The 22,543-nt window shown below is 39.0% G+C and overlaps 1 protein-coding gene across 1 annotated transcript in view; it reads left to right on the forward strand.

The window, feature by feature from the left end:
• Positions 1 to 22,543, forward strand: part of LOC121384750 (interaptin-like) — a 59,805-nt gene that overhangs the window by 14,548 nt on the left and 22,714 nt on the right. The window contains exons 6-11 of the mRNA XM_041515290.1: positions 2,791 to 2,865; positions 4,070 to 4,198; positions 5,852 to 5,926; positions 8,385 to 8,468; positions 11,347 to 11,487; positions 19,192 to 19,310. Of these exons, the coding sequence (XP_041371224.1) occupies positions 2,791 to 2,865; positions 4,070 to 4,198; positions 5,852 to 5,926; positions 8,385 to 8,468; positions 11,347 to 11,487; positions 19,192 to 19,310 (623 nt within the window). The remainder of the gene's footprint in view (positions 1 to 2,790; positions 2,866 to 4,069; positions 4,199 to 5,851; positions 5,927 to 8,384; positions 8,469 to 11,346; positions 11,488 to 19,191; positions 19,311 to 22,543) is intronic.

Raw genomic sequence — 22,543 nt, forward strand, 5'->3', positions numbered from 1 at the left:
TAACACACACTCACAGAGGGAGGTGGTACATCTATCACAGTTATACAGTGTATAAAGTAACACACACAGAGTGAGGTGGTACATCTATCACATTTATACAGTATATAAAGTAACACACACTCTCAGAGCTGGTACATCTATCACATTTATACAGTATATAAAGTAACACACTCACAGAGGGAGGTAGTACATCTATCACATTTATACAGTGTATAAAGTAACACACTCACAGAGGGAGGTTGTACATCTATCACATTTATACAGTATATAAAGTAACACACACTCACAGAGGGAGGTGGTACATCTATCACATTTATACAGTATATAAAGTAACACACTCACAGAGGGAGGTGGTACATCTATCACATTTATACAGTATATAAAGTAACACACACTCACAGAGGGAGGTAGTACATCTATCACATTTATACAGTATATAAAGTATCAGACACACTCACAGAGTGAGGTGGTACATCTATCACATTTATACAGTGTATAAAGTAACACACTCAAGGGAGGTTGTACATCTATCACATTTATACAGTGTATAAAGTAACACACACTCACAGAGGGAGGTTGTACATCTATCACATTTATACAGTGTATAAAGTAACACACTCACAGAGGGAGGTAGTACATCTATCACATTTATACAGTGTATAAAGTAACACACTCACAGAGGGAGGTAGTACATCTATCACATTTATACAGTATATAAAGTAACACACTCACAGAGGGAGGTAGTACATCTATCACATTTATACAGTGTATAAAGTAACACACACAGAGTGAGGTGGTACATCTATCACATTTATACAGTATATAAAGTAACACACACTCACAGAGGGAGGTTGTACATCTATCACATTTATACAATGTATAAAGTAACACACACAGAGTGAGGTGGTACATCTATCACATTTATACAGTATATAAAGTAACACACACTCTCAGAGCTGGTACATCTATCACATTTATACAGTATATAAAGTAACACACTCACAGAGGGAGGTAGTACATCTATCACATTTATACAGTATATAAAGTAACACACAAAGATTGAGGTGGTACATCTATCACATTTATACAGTGTATAAAGTATCAGACACACTCTCAGAGCTGGTACATCTATCACATTTATACAGTATATAAAGTAACACACACTCAAGGGAGGTTGTACATCTATCACATTTATACAGTATATAAAGTAACACACACTCACAGAGGGAGGTTGTACATCTATCACATTTATACAGTGTATAAAGTAACACACACAGAGTGAGGTGGTACATCTATCACATTTATACAGTATATAAAGTAACACACACTCTCAGAGCTGGTACATCTATCACATTTATACAGTATATAAAGTAACACACTCACAGAGGGAGGTAGTACATCTATCACATTTATACAGTATATAAAGTAACACACACAGATTGAGGTGGTACATCTATCACATTTATACAGTGTATAAAGTATCAGACACACTCTCAGAGCTGGTACATCTATCACATTTATACAGTGTGTAAAGTATCACACACAGCGAGGTGGTACATCTATCACATTTATGCAGTATATAAAGTAACACACACTCACAGAGGGAGGTGGTACATCTATCACATTTATACAGTGTATAAAGTAACACACACTCTCAAACAGAGCAAGGTAGTACATCTATGACGTTTATACAGTGTATAAAGTAACACACACTCCCAGAGGGAGGTTGTACATCTATCACATTTATACAGTATATAAAGTAACACACACTCACAGAGGGAGGTAGTACATCTATCACATTTATACGGTATATAAAGTAACACACTCACAGAGGGAGGTAGTACATCTATCACATTTATACAGTGTATAAAGTAACACACACTCACAGAGGGAGGTAGTACATCTATCACATTTATACGGTATATAAAGTAACACACTCACAGAGGGAGGTAGTACATCTATCACATTTATACAGTGTATAAAGTAACACACACTCACAGAGGGAGGTAGTACATGTATCACATTTATACAGTATATAAAGTAACACACACTCACAGAGGGAGGTAGTACATCTATCACATTTATACGGTATATAAAGTAACACACTCACAGAGGGAGGTAGTACATCTATCACATTTATACAGTGTATAAAGTAACACACTCACAGAGGGAGGTTGTACATCTATCACATTTATACAGTGTATAAAGTATCACACACACACATAGCGAGTTGGTACATCTATCACATTTATACAGTGTATAAAGTAACACACTCACAGAGGGAGGTAGTACATCTATCACATTTATACAGTATATAAAGTAACACACACACTCACAGGGCGAGGTGGTACATCTATCACATTTATACAGTATATAAAGTAACACACACTCACAGAGTGAGGTTGTACATCTATCACATTTATACAGTATATAAAGTATCACACACACACATAGCGAGGTGGTACATCTATCACATTTATACAGTGTATAAAGTAACACACACAGAGGGAAGTGGTACATCTATCACATTTATACAGTGTATAAAGTATCACACACACACATAGCGAGGTGGTACATCTATCACATTTATACAGTGTATAAAGTAACACACACAGAAGGAGGTGGTACATCTATCACATTTATACAGTGTATAAAGTATCAGTCTTTAGTTATATATAACATATACATTATGCTTAAAATCCTAATTTGCAACATTGGTCTGTATTAATTTTTTACGTAGTATTTCCACGATGAAGATGTGATGAAATGAATTACTAATGTTTAATGCAGATTCTTCAGGATGAGTTGATGAAGGAGAAACGCCAGGCTGAAGAAGGCGTGGAGAAACAAGCCGCACATTACAAGGTAGATAACTGTCTGTTGACCGTCAGGTGGTCTGTACTTCATGTCATACCTAATTTTATAACTTGATTATCACTGTAATGGTGGATCTACTGGTGTGTATAACTTGATTATCATTATGATGGTGGATCTACTGGTTTGTATAACTTGATTATCACTGTGATGGTGGATCTGCTGTTTGTATAACTTGATTATCACTGTGATGATTGATCTACTGGTTTGTATAACTTGATTATCACTGTGATGGTGGATCTACTGGTTTGTATAACTTGATTATCACTGTGATGGTGGATCTGCTGTTTGTATAACTTGATTATCATTATGATTGTTGATCTACTGGTTTGTATAACTTGATTATCATTATGATTGTTGATCTACTGGTTTGTATAACTTGATTATCATTATGATTGTTGATCTACTGGTTTGTTGATTATCATTATGATGATTGATCTACTAGTTTGTATAACTTGATTATCACTATGATGGTGGATCTACTGGTTTGTATAACTTGATTATCACTGTGATGGTGGATCTGCTGTTTGTATAACTTGATTATCATTATGATGGTGGATCTGCTGGTTTGTATAACTTGGTTATCACTGATGATTGATCTGCTGGTTTGTATAACTTGATTATCATTATGAAGGTGGATCTACTAGTTTGTATAACTTGATTATCACTATGATGGTGGATCTGCTGTTTGTATAACTTGATTATCATTATGATGGTGGATCTGCTGTTTGTATAACTTGATTATCATTATGATTGTGGATCTACTGGTTTGTATAACTTGATTATCATTATGATTGTTGATCTACTGGTTTGTTGATTATCACTATGATGATTGATCTACTGGTTTGTATAACTTGATTATCACTATGATTGTGGATCTACTGGTTTGTATAACTTGATTATCATTATGATTGTTGATCTACTGGTTTGTTGATTATCACTATGATGATTGATCTACTGGTTTGTATAACTTGATTATCACTATGATTGTGGATCTACTGGTTTGTATAACTTGATTATCACTATGATGGTGGATCTACTGGTTATTATAACTTGATTGATGGTTGATCTATTGGTTTTTATAATATGGTTGATGGTGGATCTACTGGTGTCTATAACTTGATTACTATTATATTGGTTAGCTCAGTGTCTGCCATAGTATGTTAGTGAGAAATGTGTTGTTATTTTGACTTAGAATCTGTTGTCCGACGTGGAGACTCAGGTGAAGAACAAAGACGTCTTGCTACAACAGATGACCGACCGGCTGGACGCGAAGGACAGGCAGCTTCAGGACTGCATGGACTTCATCCAGGCAGATAAAAAAGTAAGACACATTTATGTTAACACCTGATGTGTGTAGACAGGGCTAGCTCTGGTAGATATCAAATGCCACACAATTTCTAATTTTGTGGGAAATTCTTTTTAGTTTTTGTGTCATGTTATCATAGGAAGCTATTGGAAACTGGGTTTTACTAATGATATTGGTACATTATATAACATGATAATGGGCTACAGACTATCAGTTATCATGATATTAGTACATTATGTAACATGATAATGGGCTACAGACTATCAGTTATCATGATATTAGTACATTATGTAACATGATAATGGGCTACAGACTATCAGTTATCATGATATTAGTACATTATATAACATGATAATGGACTACAGACATTCAGTTGTCATGATATTGGTTCATTATGTAACATGATAATGGGCTACAGACTATCAGTTATCATGATATTAGTACATTATGTAACATGATAATGGACTACAGACAATCAGTTGTCATGATATTGGTTCATTATGTAACATGATAATGGGCTACAGACTCAGTTATCATGATATTGGTTCATTATATAACATGATAATGGGCTACAGACTATCAATTATCATATTAGTACATTATATAACATGATAATGGGCTACAGACTATCAGTTATCATATTAGTACATTATATAACATGATAATGGGCTACAGACTATCAGTTATCATGATATTAGTACATTATGTAACATGATAATGGGCTACAGACATGATAATGGGCTACAGACTATCAGTTATCATGATATTAGTACATTATGTAACATGGTAATGGGCTACAGACTATCAGTTATCATGATATTGGTACATTATGTAACATGGTAATGGGCTACAGACTATCAGTTATCATGATATTGGTTCATCATGCAACATGATAATGGACAAGACTATCAGTTATCATGATATTAGTACATTATGTAACATGATAATGGGCTACAGACTATCAGTTATCATGATATTAGTACATTATGTAACATGATAATGGGCTACAGACTATCAGTTATCATGATATTAGTACATTATATAACATGATAATGGACAAGACTATCAGTTATCATGATATTGGTTCATTATGTAACATGATAATGGACAAGATTATCAGTTATCATGATATTGGTTCATTATGTAACATGATAATGGACAAGACTATCAGTTATCATGATATTGGTTCATTATGTAACATGATAATGGACAAGACTATCAGTTATCATGATATTGGTTTATTATGTAATATGATAATGGACAAGACTATCATTTGTGTGATTTAGCTGGCACGCTACTGGAAATGATTGTTTTCATGAAATCTGGAGGCCTGTGACTTTTGTAATGAAACTGTTTAGACGGTCTTCCCTTTTACTCCTTTAACAGTTAATAATAAGTATCTGTGTACTTTTAATTGATTTACCATTCAGGGTTTGTATTCTCATTACATGCTCTGATTATTGTTTTACTCACTTAACAGTTAATAGAGATTGTGTATTCTTTTTACTGATTTAGTTGTGAATAGTCAGTGCTTTTATATATTGTCTTTTTACTGAAGTACTAGTTAATAGCTTGTCTCTACGTACCAACTGTCATCTGTTAAAGCACTGTTAAAGATAATATTTGTTAAAGCGTTTTTTATCATGACGTGTGATTTACGATTTCCAGGACAAGAACTCCACACTAGACAACCTGCTGAAGAAGATGGAGGAACGACTGAAGAAGAAGGATGAAGAGATTGAGGTAAATCTGTTAACCTCACTAAAGAGGTTGAGGATAATATCAGTGAAGAGGTTGAGGTAAATATGTTAACCTAACTGAAGAGGTTGTGGTAAATATGTTAACCTCAATGAAGAGGTTGATGTCAATTTGTTAACCTCCATGAGGAGATTTATGTCAAGCTGATAACCTCAGAAGAGGTTGAGGCCAATGTGTTAACCTCAGTGAAGAGGTTGAGGTAAATCTGTTAACTGTAGTGAACCTCGGTGAAGGATGAAGAGGTTGAGGTAAATCTGTTAACTGCAGTGAACTTCTTTGAAGGATGAAGAGATTGAGGTAAATCTGTTAATCTCAGTGAAGAGGTTGAGGTAAATTTGTTAACTCAATGAAGGATGAAGATGAGGTAAATCTGTTAACTATAGTGAACCTCAGTGAAGTATGAAGAGGTTGAGGTAAATCTGTTAACTGTAATGAACCTTTATGAAGGATGAGGAGGTTGAGGTAGATATGTTAACTGTAGTGAATTTCAGTGAAGGATGAAGAGGTGGAGGTAAATCTGTTAACTAGTGAACCTCAGTGAAGAGATTGAGGTAAATCTGTTAACTGTAGTGAACCTCAGTGAAGGATGAAGAGGTGGAGGTAAATCTGTTAACTAGTGAACCTCAGTGAAGAGATTGAGGTAAATTTATTAACTGTAGTGAACCTCAGTGAAGGATGAAGAGGTTGAGGTAAATCTGTTAACTGTAGTGAACCTCAGTGAAGGATGAAGAGGTTGCAGTAGATCTGTTAACTGTAACGAACCTCAGTGAAGGATGAAGAGATTGATGTAAATTTGTTAACTGTAGTGAACCTCTGGAGGATGAAGAGGTTGAGGTAAATCTGTTAACTGTAGTGAACCTCAGTGAAGGATGAAGATATTGAGGTAAATCTGTTAACTGTAGTGAACCTCGCTGAAGGATGAAGAGATTGAAGTAAATTGGTTAACTGTATTGAACATCAGTGAAAAAGTTGAGGTAAATCTGTTAACTGTAATAAACCTTGGTGAAGAGATTGATATAAATCTGTTAACTGTATTGAACTTACATATTGAAATCTGTCGACAACTTAAGTTTCACGATTAATAAACAATTCTCTGTATTTACTGTCTAAACAGTGAAGAAATAACTGACCTTTTCACCATCTCTGTGTTTCTTTCTGTTTCCTCTCTTTAATAACAATTTACAAATATTATTTTATCTCATGTCATTTTGGCTTAGGTACTGTTTGTAAAATTTAATAAAGGCCATAATATCAAAGTTTGTTTTGTTTAACGACACCACTAGAGCACATTGATTTATTAATCATCAGCTATTTGATATTTTATATGCACCTTCCCACAGACAAGAAAGCACATACCACAGCCTTTGACGAGTTGTGGTGCACTGGTTGGAACAAGAAAAAAACAATCGGTTGAATGGATCCACCGAGGTGGTTCGATCCTGCGAAGCGAGCACTCAACCGACTGAGCTAAATCCAGCTCCTGGCCATAATATTATAAGTTGTAGAAGCATCACGAGGGGTATATGGCTTTTTATGTACCCTCTGTGTGTTCTTTTACCCCGAGCCGAAGGTGACAGAGGGTACATAAAAAGCTATATACCCCGAGAGATGCTTCTACAACGAATTTATCTTGCCAACATGTTAAACCATATAGCCAAATAATCAAAATAACGCCAGACAATATTTATTAACAATTTATTAACGGAGCCGTACCACGCGGACGCGAACGAAACCGCTTGCCAGTGACGAAAAATAGTTCCATCGATAAACGAGTTTTTAATTTCAAATGTTTGTAATATGAAATTGTCTGAAACAGATATTAATAAAAAAAAATTTTTTTTTTATCAGAAATGTATGTAGTAACAAAATTTAAAATATTAAAAAAAAACCCCAAAACCAACTGTTGCTAATCGCGCATTAATACAATAACACCACGACTGTAATTAGGTGGCCGAGTTTAACATTGCAGATTTTAAAAGTATTGAAATAATGTATTTTATAGTAAAAATAAAATTAATTATGTATATTTGATTGATTATCAATGTTATTTATAATCTAATTATTGCTTTAGCATTAACTGGGGTGGCTGGAAACTGTTGGAAATTACAGACAGGGTATAAGAGAATTTGGCTCCGCCCACAGGGGTATAAAGGATTTGTCCAACGGCAAACAACCAATGAGATTAAAGAATTTTACATGAAGGCGAGATAAAGTCTTTTGTCTACTGACCAATCCCTGTACTGGTCTTTTATATTGGACCCCTAAAATGTTTTCTTTAAATCAAGGCTGGATTAAGAGCTTGTGGTTTATCTGTCGACTGATAGATGTATATTATTCATGATTATTTTATTATTATTTCAATAGATGTTAGTATTAATTTTTTGTTAAATTAAATGTGCATCAACAAGTTTAGTTATATTTCCCCTTATCTTTCATTTATTAGTATTTAGGAAACGAAAATGATGAAAAGAATGAAATTATCAAAGAATTGAACAAAAAACTACAGGCCTTCCAAAGAGCTTTGAAGGTAAATATTTCACTTAGCACTAAATGAGGTTTTTGAGATTTTCTCAGTCTGGGTTGATGTAATTGTCCATGTTTTAAATAGAAGATTGTTTAATGTCATCTCGGCAGTAACATAACATTGGTTCCTGGCTAACATATTTTCTTAGACACCCATTGGAATGAACCCTGTAGTCCAGTGGTTAAGAGCCAGGTAACAACCAATCGTTCATTTTGTGGGGAAAGCACGAAACTTTGCACATGTGTAGTAGACCTCCATACCTTCCATTTTCGATTAGGACCCACCTCAAAATAGCCATCTTGGATTTCAGTATGGTCGCCATCTGGTGTATATGGTTCTCAATATCTTCAATATTAGGGCAGGTACAGACATATTTTCAATGACTACCCCATGTTTTCGTGGTCATAGAATCATATGATACCATTTATGACTTCCTGTAATGTCCGCCATCATGAATTTCAAGATGGCCACCGTCTGAACCCTATTTTCTTTCATATCTTTCAGAATATTGCAGATACAAAAACACTTTCAACTCCTACCCCTATGTTTTCATGCTATGAGATCATTTATGAAGGTCAATAATACGAAAAGGACGGTGTAATTTGTCCTCCCCAATGATGTAAAGGTGTATTCACCACAGGACAAGGTGGTAATATAGATCACAATCCCAGTGCTATTACAGCCAAAGATTCATTCCATGGGACTGCCCACTCTTTGTGCCAGCATCCAACCGAAGGCAATCCTGGGGAAGAGCGTAGAAGAGTATCCCTTTCAGACAAAGGTTAAGCCAAACGGATTTCCCAGCTGCCCCCAGCCTACACAGCAGTTACCCCAGCCCAACTCTTGCCGAAGAATGTCCTTGTTCCTGCTTCAGTTAGGCCTATGAAGCCACCTACCGATGGCTGGATGGAAGACCGAAAATCAGAGAATGCTTGGCTGGAAAAACAGATGGAACTATGTGGAGATGATGAGCTTGGAGACAATGATTGGATTTCATGGACTGCCTGTCATGCAGCTAGCCATCGGGAATCACCTAGGCCGACAACAGAAATAGCTCTGCTGCCATTATTCCGAGAGAAGTCGAATACTGTGGCAATGATAACTCACATAATGAAGACTAATGCAGCTGCAATAGGTCTTCTCAATCCTGGTCAGACTCCAGTGCTTGCCCTTGACCAACCACTCTATGCAATTGCCAAACAGGTGCAGTGGAAATATCCTTCAATGTTTGGGGAGGACAAGTACGTAATGATGTTGGGCGGACTCCACACTGAAATGACTGCCCTTAAGACAATTGGAGACTTGTTAGATGGACGCGGATGGGTAGATGCGTTGACCCAGGCTGACATAGCTAGTGCAGGAACAGCTGAAGCTTTTCTACATGCATCTCACCTTACAAAGACAAGGCGAGCTCATCAAGTGATGGCTGCTGCTCTATATCAGTTACAGCAGAAAGCATATTTTGCATACAAACACTCGGAAAGTCATAAGAACAAGTCTATGGATTTCCCAGAGTGGTGTTCACTGGAGTCAATGAGGCCCCCACAGTTTCAATACTGGTCAACTGTGCTTGGCTTCGAGCTTACCATCCTGCAGTTTGTTCACTCTCTCCAACAGTCCAACTTTGGCTTATACACTGCATCAATGGCACAGTTGGCACCCTGGTTTTTCGCATTGGACCATACTAACTATGCCCGCTGGTTACCCATCCATATTCGTGATATGGTGACATTAGAAGACAAATGCCCTGATGTTCATTCCGAATTTCAAAGAGGACCTTTCACAGGCCAGAAAACAACTCGACCATTCTCTGCTCTTTCTCTGGACCAAGCTCATGAACAGGTCAATGCCATGGTTAAAGGTGATGATGGAGCTGTCGGCCTAATGGAATATCCTGGAGCATTGCGCAGGTGGATGGTAGCTGGTCCTGAAATTGCACGGATGGTGTCTGAATTTGAGAGTGGGTTCGGTTCAAAAACAAACGATCCCAGACGACACCATGAACAGACGAAAAGCATCCAGGAGCAGTTTGCCAATGATGTATGCTCACTAGTCACGACCATTGAACAGATGGGCAACCCTTTCACAGAGGATAGCAAAGACTTACTGAATTTGAATTCAAAGCTTATAATGCCAGACAAGGTCATCAGTACGGTCAGGAAAATAGAGGACCTAGGGAAATCTCAATATGTTTCTTACATTGAGGATCACCTCAGAACACGTTCAAAATTTATCAATGCCACAATTCCGCAGAACAAATTGCCCCTGTTCAGCAGTATAGGAAGTTGTAAATGGTCTCATATGATTCTATGACTAGGAAAACATGGGGGTAGCCATTTAAAATATGTCTGTACCTGCCCTAATATTGAAGATATTGAGGGAACTATACACCGGATGGTGGCCATATTAAAATCCAAGATGGTCGCCACCAGGGGGCTTTTTGAGATGGGTCCTAATTGAAAATTAATTGTATTGGGATGTACTACCCACCTGGAAAGTTTCATGCTTTCCCCAAAAAGTGAACGATTGTCCCCCTTACCCGCTGGACTATTGTGTGATATTTTTGGTATCACATGGTGATATTACACGTAGGAGATCAGTTTAAAGAATTATCCTATCTAATGGCCACTCATAGTATTTTTGATATTTTTGGTATCACAGATTGACATTGCACATGTGAGAGATTAGTTTAAAGAGACAGATTTGAACTGATGTCTGTTAGATTCCATTGATCTTACAACTTGTTAAAAATGTATCCAACTCGCATTTGCTCACAACTCATGAGAATTATCCTACCTAATGGCTACTCGTATAGTATTCCTTATAAAACAAACACCATCTGACACCGATGGACCAGAGACGATTATAAATGTTTACACAGTTTCAGCCTGGCCAGCACGGGGATGTCCCGGATGACATACTGCACGACATGAACAGGCTGAAGAGGGAGTTAGCTCAACTGAGGGAACAACAGAATAACAAACCTGTGTATGGTGACAGTGCAGCCAATATGGTTCCAGAGGTTTGTCACAGCATTTTCTCTTTTATTTAATATTACACAGCACAACTAATGTAATACCAGAGGTTTGTCACAGCATTTTCTCTTTTATTTAATATTACACAGCACAACTAATGTAATACCAGAGGTTTGTCACAGCATTTTCTCTTTTATTTAATATTACACAGCACAACTAATGTAATACCAGAGGTTTGTCACAGCATTTTCTTTTTTATTAGTCCCTTACCAGTTCAACCGAAGGGGACTATAGGGTTCATCTCCATCTGTCCGTCTGTCCCACATAGGTTTTCTGGATGTTTTTTTGCAGAAGATCTTTAGATATTGAGCTGAAATTTTGTGTATAGGTTTATCACATACTGTTACAGTAAATCCAAGTTTAACTTTCATGGCGATTTATCCATTTGTAACCGAGTTATGGCCCTTCAACTTAGGAGATGTGAAAATTAGTTTTCTGGATTTTTGCAATGCTGGAGATATCAAGATGCAATTTTATATATAGCTTTATCTTTTGTATATAGCTTTACAGATCAAGTTGAAGTCTCATGGTGATTTACCCACTTTTCAGAGTTATGGTCCTTGAATTTAGGAGATACGAAAAATTGTTGAGCCCAATAGGGGACATGTATTGCTTTAGCAGTACTTTCAAAATGCTTGTTATTACATAATACAGATAAGCTACTGTGATACCATCATTTTTATTATTATGTACAGCCCTGAAAATAGCCTGAACGGTCGTTTTGTTATCGCATTGCTTGCACTAGTCTATTTTTTTTATTATGCATTAAATTTAGGGCATAATTTACATGGTCTTAAATAATTATAAGGACATACCCTAGTTGTTAAACATTAAGGCATATTTTTTACTATTAGAGCCGTTTTTGATAACTGAAATCATACTTTATTTAGATTTTATTGTTTAGTTTATCCACATTTGAAGTGTTTTTGGTCATCCTGGTGTTTTTAATATCATAAAATGCATTTCTCATATTTTTAAAAACACACGTGCAAGAAGTAACAGTTATTTTTAGAGGGTATTTCACCATTTCAAAGTCACAGACTCATGTTTCACTCAGTTGTAACTTTATCCAAATGTGTTACAGGTTTCTAAATTAACTAAACTTAATGTTAATTTTCACGGGTTGAAACTAGGGTCTGTCCCTTTAAACAAAATTTGTGTTTTGTTATAACCCATACTAAAGTTCTGACATGGTAGAACTAATATAGTACCAGAGATATATGACAGTAGTCGTTTTGTTTTGTTATAACCCATACTAAAGTTCTGACATGGTAGAACTAATATAGTACCAGAGATATATTACAGTACTCGTTTTGTTTTGTTATAACCCATACTAAAGTTCTGACATGGTAGAACTAATATAGTACCAGAGATATATTACAGTACTCATTTTGTTTTGTTATAACCCATACTAAAGTTCTGACATGGTAGAACTAATATAGTACCAGAGATTTATTACAGTACTCATTTTGTTTTGTTATAACCCATACTAAAGTTCTGACATGGTAGAACTAATATAGTACCAGAGATATATTACAGTACTCGTTTTGTTTTGTTATAACCCATACTAAAGTTCTGACATGGCAGAACTAATATAGTACCAGAGATATATTACAGTACTCGTTTTGTTTTGTTATAACCCATACTAAAGTTCTGACATGGCAGAACTAATATAGTACCAGAGATATATTACAGTACTCGTTTTGTTTTGTTATAACCCATACTAAAGTTCTGACATGGTAGAACTAATATAGTACCAGAGATATATTACAGTACTCATTTTGTTTTGTTATAACCCATACTAAAGTTCTGACATGGTAGAACTAATATAGTACCAGAGATATATTACAGTACTCAGTTTTGTTATAACCCATACTAAAGTTCTGACATGTACCAGAGATCAGTACTCATTTTGTTTTGTTATAACCCATACTAAAGTTCTGACATGGCAGAACTAATATAGTACCAGAGATATATGACAGTACTAAAGTTCTGACATGGTACGTTTTGTTTTGTTCATTTTGTTTTGTTATAACCCATACTAAAGTTCTGACATGGCAGAACTAATATAGTACCAGAGATATATGACAGTAGTCGTTTTGTTTTGTTATAACCCATACTAAAGTTCTGACATGGTAGAACTAATATAGTACCAGAGATATATGACAGTAGTCGTTTTGTTTTGTTATAACCCATACTAAAGTTCTGACATGGTAGAACTAATATAGTACCAGAGATATATGACAGTAGTCGTTTTGTTTTGTTATAACCCATACTAAAGTTCTGACATGGCAGAACTAATATAGTACCAGAGATATATGACAGTACTCGTTTTGTTTTGTTATAACCCATACTAAAGTTCTGACAAGGCAGAACTAATATAGTACCAGAGATATATTACAGTACTCATTTTGTTTTGTTATAACCCATACTAAAGTTCTGACATGGCAGAACTATACTCTTCAAAAGAAGAAACGCAAAACCACATTGTCGTAACATTTGGAGAATTGATTTAATTATTGAATGGTGAGTCCGATAATTACCAAATGTTGCAGGATTGTTCACAATTCACTCTAGTCCATTGTGAGTAAGTGATAGGACACACCACCAAGGTCAAGGTCATCTGGAGTCAATACCGGGTGTGGCCTCCGCGTGTGTTGACAACTGCCTGGCACCGCCTGCCCATTGAAGCAACCAGAGTACGGATGACGTCCCGGGGGATGGTGGCCCACTCGGCCTGCAAGGCTGCTGCCAGCTCGGGCAGGGTCTGGGGCTGTGGTTGTCGCTGTCGGAGGCGTCGGTCCAACTCGTCCCATAGATGCTCAATTGGGTTCAAATCCGGTGATGTCGATGGCCAAGGAAGGACATTAATGTTGTTGTTCTGTAGGAAAGCTGTTGTGAGACGTGCTGTGTGAGGCCTGGCGTTGTCATGTTGGAACACTGCGTTGGCGTTGGCCATAACTGGAACGATGTGTGGCCGGAGGATCTGGTCAGTGTAGCCCTGTGCATTCAGGTTGCCCTGCACGTGGACCAGGTCAGTTCTGCCAGTGTGTGAGATGGCTGCCCACACCATGACACTACCCCCGCCGAATCTGTCCACTTCCTGCACACAGTTTGCCGCATAACGTTCACCACGACGCCTATACACGCGACATCTTCCATCATGACGTCAGAGCAGAAATCGGGACTCGTCACTGAACCACACCTGTCTCCATCGCAGTTGAGGCCATTGTCGATGAATCTGGCACCACTGCAGTCGGAGTCGACGGTGTTGTGGTGTTAAGATGACACCTCGAACTGGACGTCTGGCACGAATTCCTACCTCACGTAGGCGGTTCCGTACGGTCTGGTCGGATATCCTGCGCAAACCTGGTATTGCTGCGGCTGTGGAGGTGGCAGTAGTCAATCGTTCCCGAAGGTGGCGTACCCGGATGTAGCGGTCCTGCCCGGGGGTAGTGACCCGTGGTCGACCGGATCTAGGGAGGTCACGTGTTGATCCATGTTGCTGGTAACGGTCCCACAGTCTGGAGATGGTGCTTGGGGACACATGGAATGCCCTGGCAACGGCCGTTCTGGATTCGCCTGCGTCTAGTCGGCCGATGGCATTGTTTCTCTGCGGTTCACTGAGACGTGGCATGTCCTGGATTGTCAACTGTCGGCCAGATACAGAGGCCAGGCAAGCGAACACCCTGCACTTTTATACTGTCGGTGTTCATGTTGCACGTGCAGACAACGCACGTGCAGTGGTGACATGGTTTGCACGTGGCTGCGTTTTTGCGAATATTCACATTTTGGAACTTTATTGTACAGTAGCTGCGTTTTATCGAATGTAACCGTGGGAATGTGTTTGGGACATGCAATGACCTTATATTCACAAAGCATGAACCGGTAGGAAACATAAAATCGGAGTTATAACCCATTTGTACCCTTTTGCGTTTCTTTTTTTGAAGAGTATAATATAGTACCAGAGATTTATTACAGTACTCATTTTATTTTTTAAATATGGTTTTTGTTGCACATGTTCTGTTATGACTAGTGTTAAATGTGATTTTAGTTGTATTATTACAGTTGATCTTAAAACGTTATTTTGTATCATTACAGCTAGTTTTAAAATGTGGTTCTAGTTATACCTGTGCTATTGTAACCAGTTTTAAAATGTGGTTCTAGTTGTACCGGTGCTGTTGTAACTAGTTTTAAAATGTGGTTCTAGTTGTACCAATGCTGTAGTAACCAATTATAACATGTGGTTCTAGTTGTACCGGTGCTGTAGTAACCAGTTTTAAAATGTGGTTCTAGTTGTACCTGTGCTGTTGTAACCAGTTTTAAAATGTGGTTCTAGTTGTACCAATGCTGTAGTAACCAGTTGTACCGGTTGTAGTAACCATGTGGTTCTAGTTGTACCGGTGCTGTAGTAACCAGTTTTAAAATGTGGTTCTAGTTGTACCGGTGCTGTAGTAACCAGTTTTAAAATGTGGTTCTAGTTGTACCGGTGCTGTAGTAACCAGTTTTAAAATGTGGTTCTAGTTGTACCGGTGCTGTAGTAACCAGTTTTAAAATGTGGTTCTAGTTGTACCTGTGTAGTACCAGTTTTAAAATGTGGTTCTATGTACCGGTGCTGTAGTAACCAGTAGTGGTTCTAGTACCGGTGCTGTAGTAACCAGTTTTAAAATGTGGTTCTAGTTGTACCGGTGCTGTAGTGTAGTAACCAGTTTTAAAATGTGGTTCTAGTTGTACCGGTGCTGTAGTAACCAGTTTTAAAATGTGGTTCTAGTTGTACCGGTGCTGTAGTAACCAGTTTTAAAATGTGGTTCTAGTTGTACCGGTGCTGTAGTAACCAGTTTTAAAATGTGGTTCTAGTTGTACCTGTGCTATTGTAACCAGTTTTAAAATGTGGTTCTAGTTGTACCGGTGCTGTAGTAACCAGTTTTAAAATGTGGTTCTAGTTGTACCTGTGCTGTAACCAGTTTTAAAATGTGGTTCTAGTTGTACGGGTGCTGTTGTAACCAGTTTTAAAATGTGGTTCTAGTTGTACCAATGCTGTAGTAACCAATTATAACATGTGGTTCTAGTTGTACCGGTGCTGTAGTAACCAGTTTTAAAATGTGGTTCTAGTTGTACCTGTGCTGTTGTAACCAGTTTTAAAATGTGGTTCTAGTTGTACTTGTGCTATTGTAACCAGTTTTAAAAGGTGGTTCTAGTTGTACGGGTGCTGTTGTAACCAGTTTTAAAATGTGGTTCTAGTTGTACTTGTGCTATTGTAACTAAAGTAGTGTCGGAAATAAAATAAAACTGATTTTCGTTGATTATTTCTTTCATATTAAACAGACATGTAAATATTTAGTAAATATCTCTTTAATGATACTCTAATTTGGCATTTACCTGTTTGGGTTCTCATTGATGTACAAGGTGGTGGTTACTCTTGGAATTGAAATCAACATGTCAGTAAACAGGATAGTTGTTACCTTTATTGGAACATACTATAACACATGCTGATAATATGTGTCAATTCCATTTACCCTTAAAAAAACCTTTTAATTTAAAACTGCAAGCTAACTGATTAGTTTGAATTGCAGCATAAATGATTAATTATGACCATCATATTTAGTGAATATAAATTCATTGTATGTATTGTAATTCTGTATTGTTTGTACCTGAGGGCCTCAGGGAAGATTAGCTTTTGCTAACTGTGTAACCCTCACTAAATAAAGAATTTATTATTATTATTATTATTATTATTATTATATAAGTACATTAGAAATTTACACAATCTTGCAACCACTTAAAGGTGCTATATTAGAAGTTATATGTGAGCATCTGTTAGTGACAAAGATTCTCCAATAAAAATGTATTTTCTACCAGTAGATAAAATTATTTCTTATAATCATTTATGGACATACAGTTAAAGGTGTAGTCTTTAAATGTTAAAGCAAAACTTAATAAAAACATGATTTGCAATAGCTGTCATTATTTAACTTTGAGATAGCACTTTTAATACCGGTATAATATACTACTCAAAAGAATTTAAGGGTCAGACGATATTTTCTACATTATTTTCTGAATGTCAATTATATTAGCTAGACCATAATGTCACGCATGGTATTGTTCCATTTTGACGAAATTGGGTCTAAGCAACCCATAAATTAATTAAAATCCACTGTCATTGACACTGTCGACTAGTTCTAATGGCGAAAACATGCTTACATTTGCACGTAAATTAGGGCGAAAGCGAAAGGTCTGCTAAGTGCCCATAACTTGCTTTTTCACAAAGCGCTTCATTTGCACGCTTTGCACGTGTATTCCATGTTCCCAATGCTGAATTTCCGTATAATTGGAGCTTGCGTTCGTGTACGGTGCACACTCCAAATTCGACAATGGTACGACTTCAACTGACTATCGAAGATCGAGGAAGGGCTATTGCTTGGCTTCAGGATGGCAATACGCAAAGAAATGTTGCTCTGAGACTTGGTGTCAGTCAGAGTGTCGTTGGCCGACTGTGGCAACGGTACCAAGCAACGAATTCTGTTCGAAATCATCCACGTTTGGGAAGACCCCGAAACACTACAAATAGAGATGACCGCTACATCACCAATATGGCTCTACGTCAACGCACAACCACTGCACGCCGATTACGTGACAATCTGCGGCATCTCTATCCACCACAGGACCCCCCTCTATGTGGTGGATGGCAATCTGAATGGAATCTGCTATCTGAATGAGATTATCCGGCCGTTGGTTCTCCCAGGTCTTCAGCAGATTGGCGGCGGGGCAGTTCTGCAGGATGACAATGCCAGACCCCACTGCGCCAGGGTGGTAACGGACTTTCTCAGACAGCAAGGTATCGCCAGGATGGATTGGCCAGCATATTCACCTGAGTTGGCCCCAATAGAGCACGCCTGGGACGAATTAGGCAGGAGAGTTCGGGATAACCATGCCCCTCCGGCCAACCTTCATGATCTGGGTCAACTTCTTATGGCAGAGTGGCAGGCCATTCCCCAAGAGTTCTTCAGACGTCTGATCAACAGCATGAGGCAACGATGTGTCGAGTGTATTCGCGCCAGGGGTGGATTCACACACTATTAAACGAATGTTCTAATGTGTAAAATCCATGTTTGACAACCTTCAACTTTGACAGCATGTCATGTGACTTTCTTGTATACAGTGACGTTTATTTGTGGATTTTTGTAAATATGGAACAATAAATAAAAATGTTGGTGTAGTTTACATCATCAATCTAATAATCTCTGAAACTTATTTGGTTATAAATTTTTGACCCTTAAATTCTTTTGAGTAGTATAGATCACAAACTCTTGACAGTTTTGCTCAAAAGTTACTTATAAATGTCTACAGATATTTTGTTTTGGAGAGGGATAGGGGTAAACCCTCATTAGAAACGGTCCCTCACATGTTGTAACAGCAATGAAACTGACATGTCTTGACCAAAATTTGTTATAGTCTGTTCTAATAAAGTGCACAAATTACCTGTTTACCGACATCTTTCTTTTAATTCCAAGAGTAAACACCACCTTCTACATCAATGAGAGCCAAAACAAGTAAATGCTAAATTAGGTAGACTATCATTAAAGAGATATTTACAAAATATTTACTTGTCTGTTTAATATGTAAGAAATAATCGGCGAAAATCATTTTTATTTTATTTCTGACAGTACTTTAGTTTTAAATTGTTAATTTAGTTGTTCAAGTTACTTGAAGAACAGTTGAAGGAAATGCATTACCTGAGCGAGTCACTGAAACAGGAACATCAGATTTTCATCACCTTGAACGCCAGAGGCGAAGACGGAGACAAGAGTGGGTGAGTAATGTTAGACTTTCCTTGAGTTTCCTCCCTTTGGTCGTTGATGTTCAGTTGTAACATTAAACCTAGTAATATTAGACCCGGTTTTCACTTTGAAATGGCAGAATTTACAATCATACTGTTTGGTATGCAAATACCTCTTGATGTTATCTACATTACATTACTCTGCTATATGTTGCCACTAAAGTGTAGGGTTTGATAACTACCAAGCAGTGTCATACTAATAAGGTGACAACAATAAAGACCAGGGCCCATATTTTCGAAGCTATCTTAGCACTACGATATCGTAAAACTATCGTTGGCTCTGGCCAGTGTTGTAGTGACATATCATACAATGGTTTTACCATATAGCTTTGAACATCTGTAGCCAGATTAACATTAAAGGGAGATAACTGAAAAATATCTCATATTTATCTGTTTCCAACTGACAGCCACCATAAAATATAAATAAGCTACAAACTGAGTAAAATACATTTTATTGGAAACTTTATTAAATGTGAGGAATTATAATTTTTAAACTGAATGCTGTGAAAGTGAGCACAAAGCAATCAATTAAATTGTTTTTCATACACACCTACTTCACCGAGGCCCATTCACATGCATCAGGTTTTAGTTTTGCAGTTGTAACAATGTCAGAGTGTGTTTTGTTTTTTAAATTATGACCAGTGTGCAGACCTCTGTGACAAAGCCTAATGAGATTAGCGCACATGACTGCACGGCGTACACAGAGCTGGACTAGAGGTGTTGTTGTGATAGGCCTGGTGAAAGGGAGTGTAATCTAGTTATGTAATTCCAAGGTTAACTCCACTAATCTGCTTCCTCCGCCTGGCAGTAATCCTGACACGCCTCGTTTAACAGTTACTGCCTGGCTCAGTGGTACAGGTGTAGTCAGACACTGGCACAGACAGGTGTGGTGCCTGCCTCGTTTAACTGTTACAGCCTGGCTCAGTGGTACAGGTATAGTAGGACATTGGCACAGACAGGTGTGGTGCCCGCCTCGTTTAACTGTTACAGCCTGGCTCAGTGGTACAGGTATAGTAGGACACTGGCACAGACAGGTGTGGTGCCAGCCTCGTTTAACTGTTACATCCTGGCTCAGTGGTACAGGTATAGTCAGACACTGGCACAGACAGGTGTGGTGCCCGCCTCGTTTAACTGTTACAGCAAGGCTCAGTGGTACATGTGTAGTCAGATACTGGCACAGACAGGTGTGGTGCCCGCCTCGTTCAACTGTTACAGCCTGGCTTGGTGGTACAGGTGTAGTCAGACACTGACAGACAGGTGTGGTGCCTGCCTCGTTTAACTGTTACCACCTGGCTCAGTGGTACACCGCCTGGCTCAGTGGTACAGGTGTAGTCAGACACTGACAGACAGGTGTGGTGCCTGCCTCATTTAACTGTTACAGCCTGGCTCAGTGGTACAGGTGTAGTAGGACACTGGCACAGACAGGTGTGGTGCCCGCCTCGTTTAACTGTTACCGCCTGGCTCTGGTACAGACAGGTCTTGTGCCCGCCTCTTTTAACTGTTACAGCAAGGCTCAGTGGTACATGTGTAGTCAGATACTGGCACAGACAGGTGTGGTGCCCGCCTCGTTCAACTGTTACAGCCTGGCTTAGTGGTACAGTTGTAGTCAGACACTGACAGACAGGTGTGGTGCCTGCCTCGTTTAACTGTTACCACCTGGCTCAGTGGTACAGGTGTAGTCAGACACTGACAGACAGGTGTGGTGCCACGCCTCGTTTAACTGTTACATCCTGGCTCAGTGGTACAGTTGTAGTCAGACACTGACAGACAGGTGTGGTGCCCGCCTCGTTCAACTGTTACAGCCTGGCTTGGTGGTACAGGTGTAGTCAGACACTGACAGACAGGTGTGGTGCCTGCCTCGTTTAACTGTTACAGCCTGGCTCAGTGGTACAGGTGTAGTAAGACACTGGCACAGACAGGTGTGGTGCCCGCCTCGTTTAACTGTTACAGCCTGGCTCAGTGGTACAAGTATAGTCAGACACTGGCACAGACAGGTGTGGTGCCTGCTTCGTTTAACTGTTACTGCCTGGCTCAGTGGTACAGGTGCAATCAGACACTGGCACAGACAGGCGTGGTGCCCTCTTGTTTAACTGTTACAGCCTGGCTTAGTGGTACAGGTGTAGTCAGACACTGACAGACAGGATGCCACGCCTCCTTTAACTGTTAAACCTGGCTCAGTGGTACAGGTATAGTCAGACACTGACAGACAGGCGTGGTGCCTGCCTCATTTAACTGTTACAGCCTGGCTCAGTGATACAGGTGTAGTCAGACACTGGCAGACAGGTGTGATGCCACGCCTCGTTTAACTGTTACAGCCTGGCTCAGTGGTACAGGTGTAGTCAGACACTGGCAGACAGGTGTGGTGGCCACCTCGTTTAACTGTTACAGCCTGGCTCAGTGGTACAGGTGTAGTCAGACACTGGCACAGACATGTGTGGTGCCACGCCTCGTTTAACTGTTACAGCCTGGCTCAGTGGTACAGGTGTAGTCAGACACTGGCACAGGCAGGTGTGGTGCCCGCCTCGTTTAACTGTTACAGCCTGGCTCAGTGGTACAGGTATAGTCAGACACTGGCACAGACAGGTGTGGTGCCATGCCTTGTTTAACTGTTACAGCCTGGCTCAGTGGTACAGGTGTAGTAAGACACTGGCAGACAGGTGTGGTGTCACATCTCGTTTAACTGTTACAGCCTGGCTCAATGGTACATGTGTAGTCAGACACTGACAGACAGGTGTGGTGCCCGCCTCGTTTAACTGTTACAGCCTGGCTCAGTGGTACAGGTGTAGTCAGACACTGGCACAGACAGGTGTGGTGCCCGCCTCGTTTAACTGTTACAGCCTGGCTCAGTGGTACAGGTATAGTCAGACACTGGCACAGACAGGTGTGGTGCCATGCCTTGTTTAACTGTTACAGCCTGGCTCAGTGGTACAGGTGTAGTAAGACACTGGCAGACAGGTGTGGTGTCACATCTCGTTTAACTGTTACAGCCTGGCTCAATGGTACATGTGTAGTCAGACACTGACAGACAGGTGTGGTGCCCGCCTCGTTTAACTGTTACAGCCTGGCTCAGTGGTACAGGTGTAGTCAGACACTGGCACAGACAGGTGTGGTGGCATGGAGAATGTTTTCTCCACTAGTACACCGACACCAGTCAGACTTCACCAGCAATCAATGTGGCTGGCATTTCTTAGCAGTTAGTCCAGTAT

This window comes from Gigantopelta aegis, chromosome 10, assembly GCF_016097555.1.
Source record: "Gigantopelta aegis isolate Gae_Host chromosome 10, Gae_host_genome, whole genome shotgun sequence".
Lineage (NCBI taxonomy): Eukaryota > Metazoa > Mollusca > Gastropoda > Neomphalida > Peltospiridae > Gigantopelta > Gigantopelta aegis.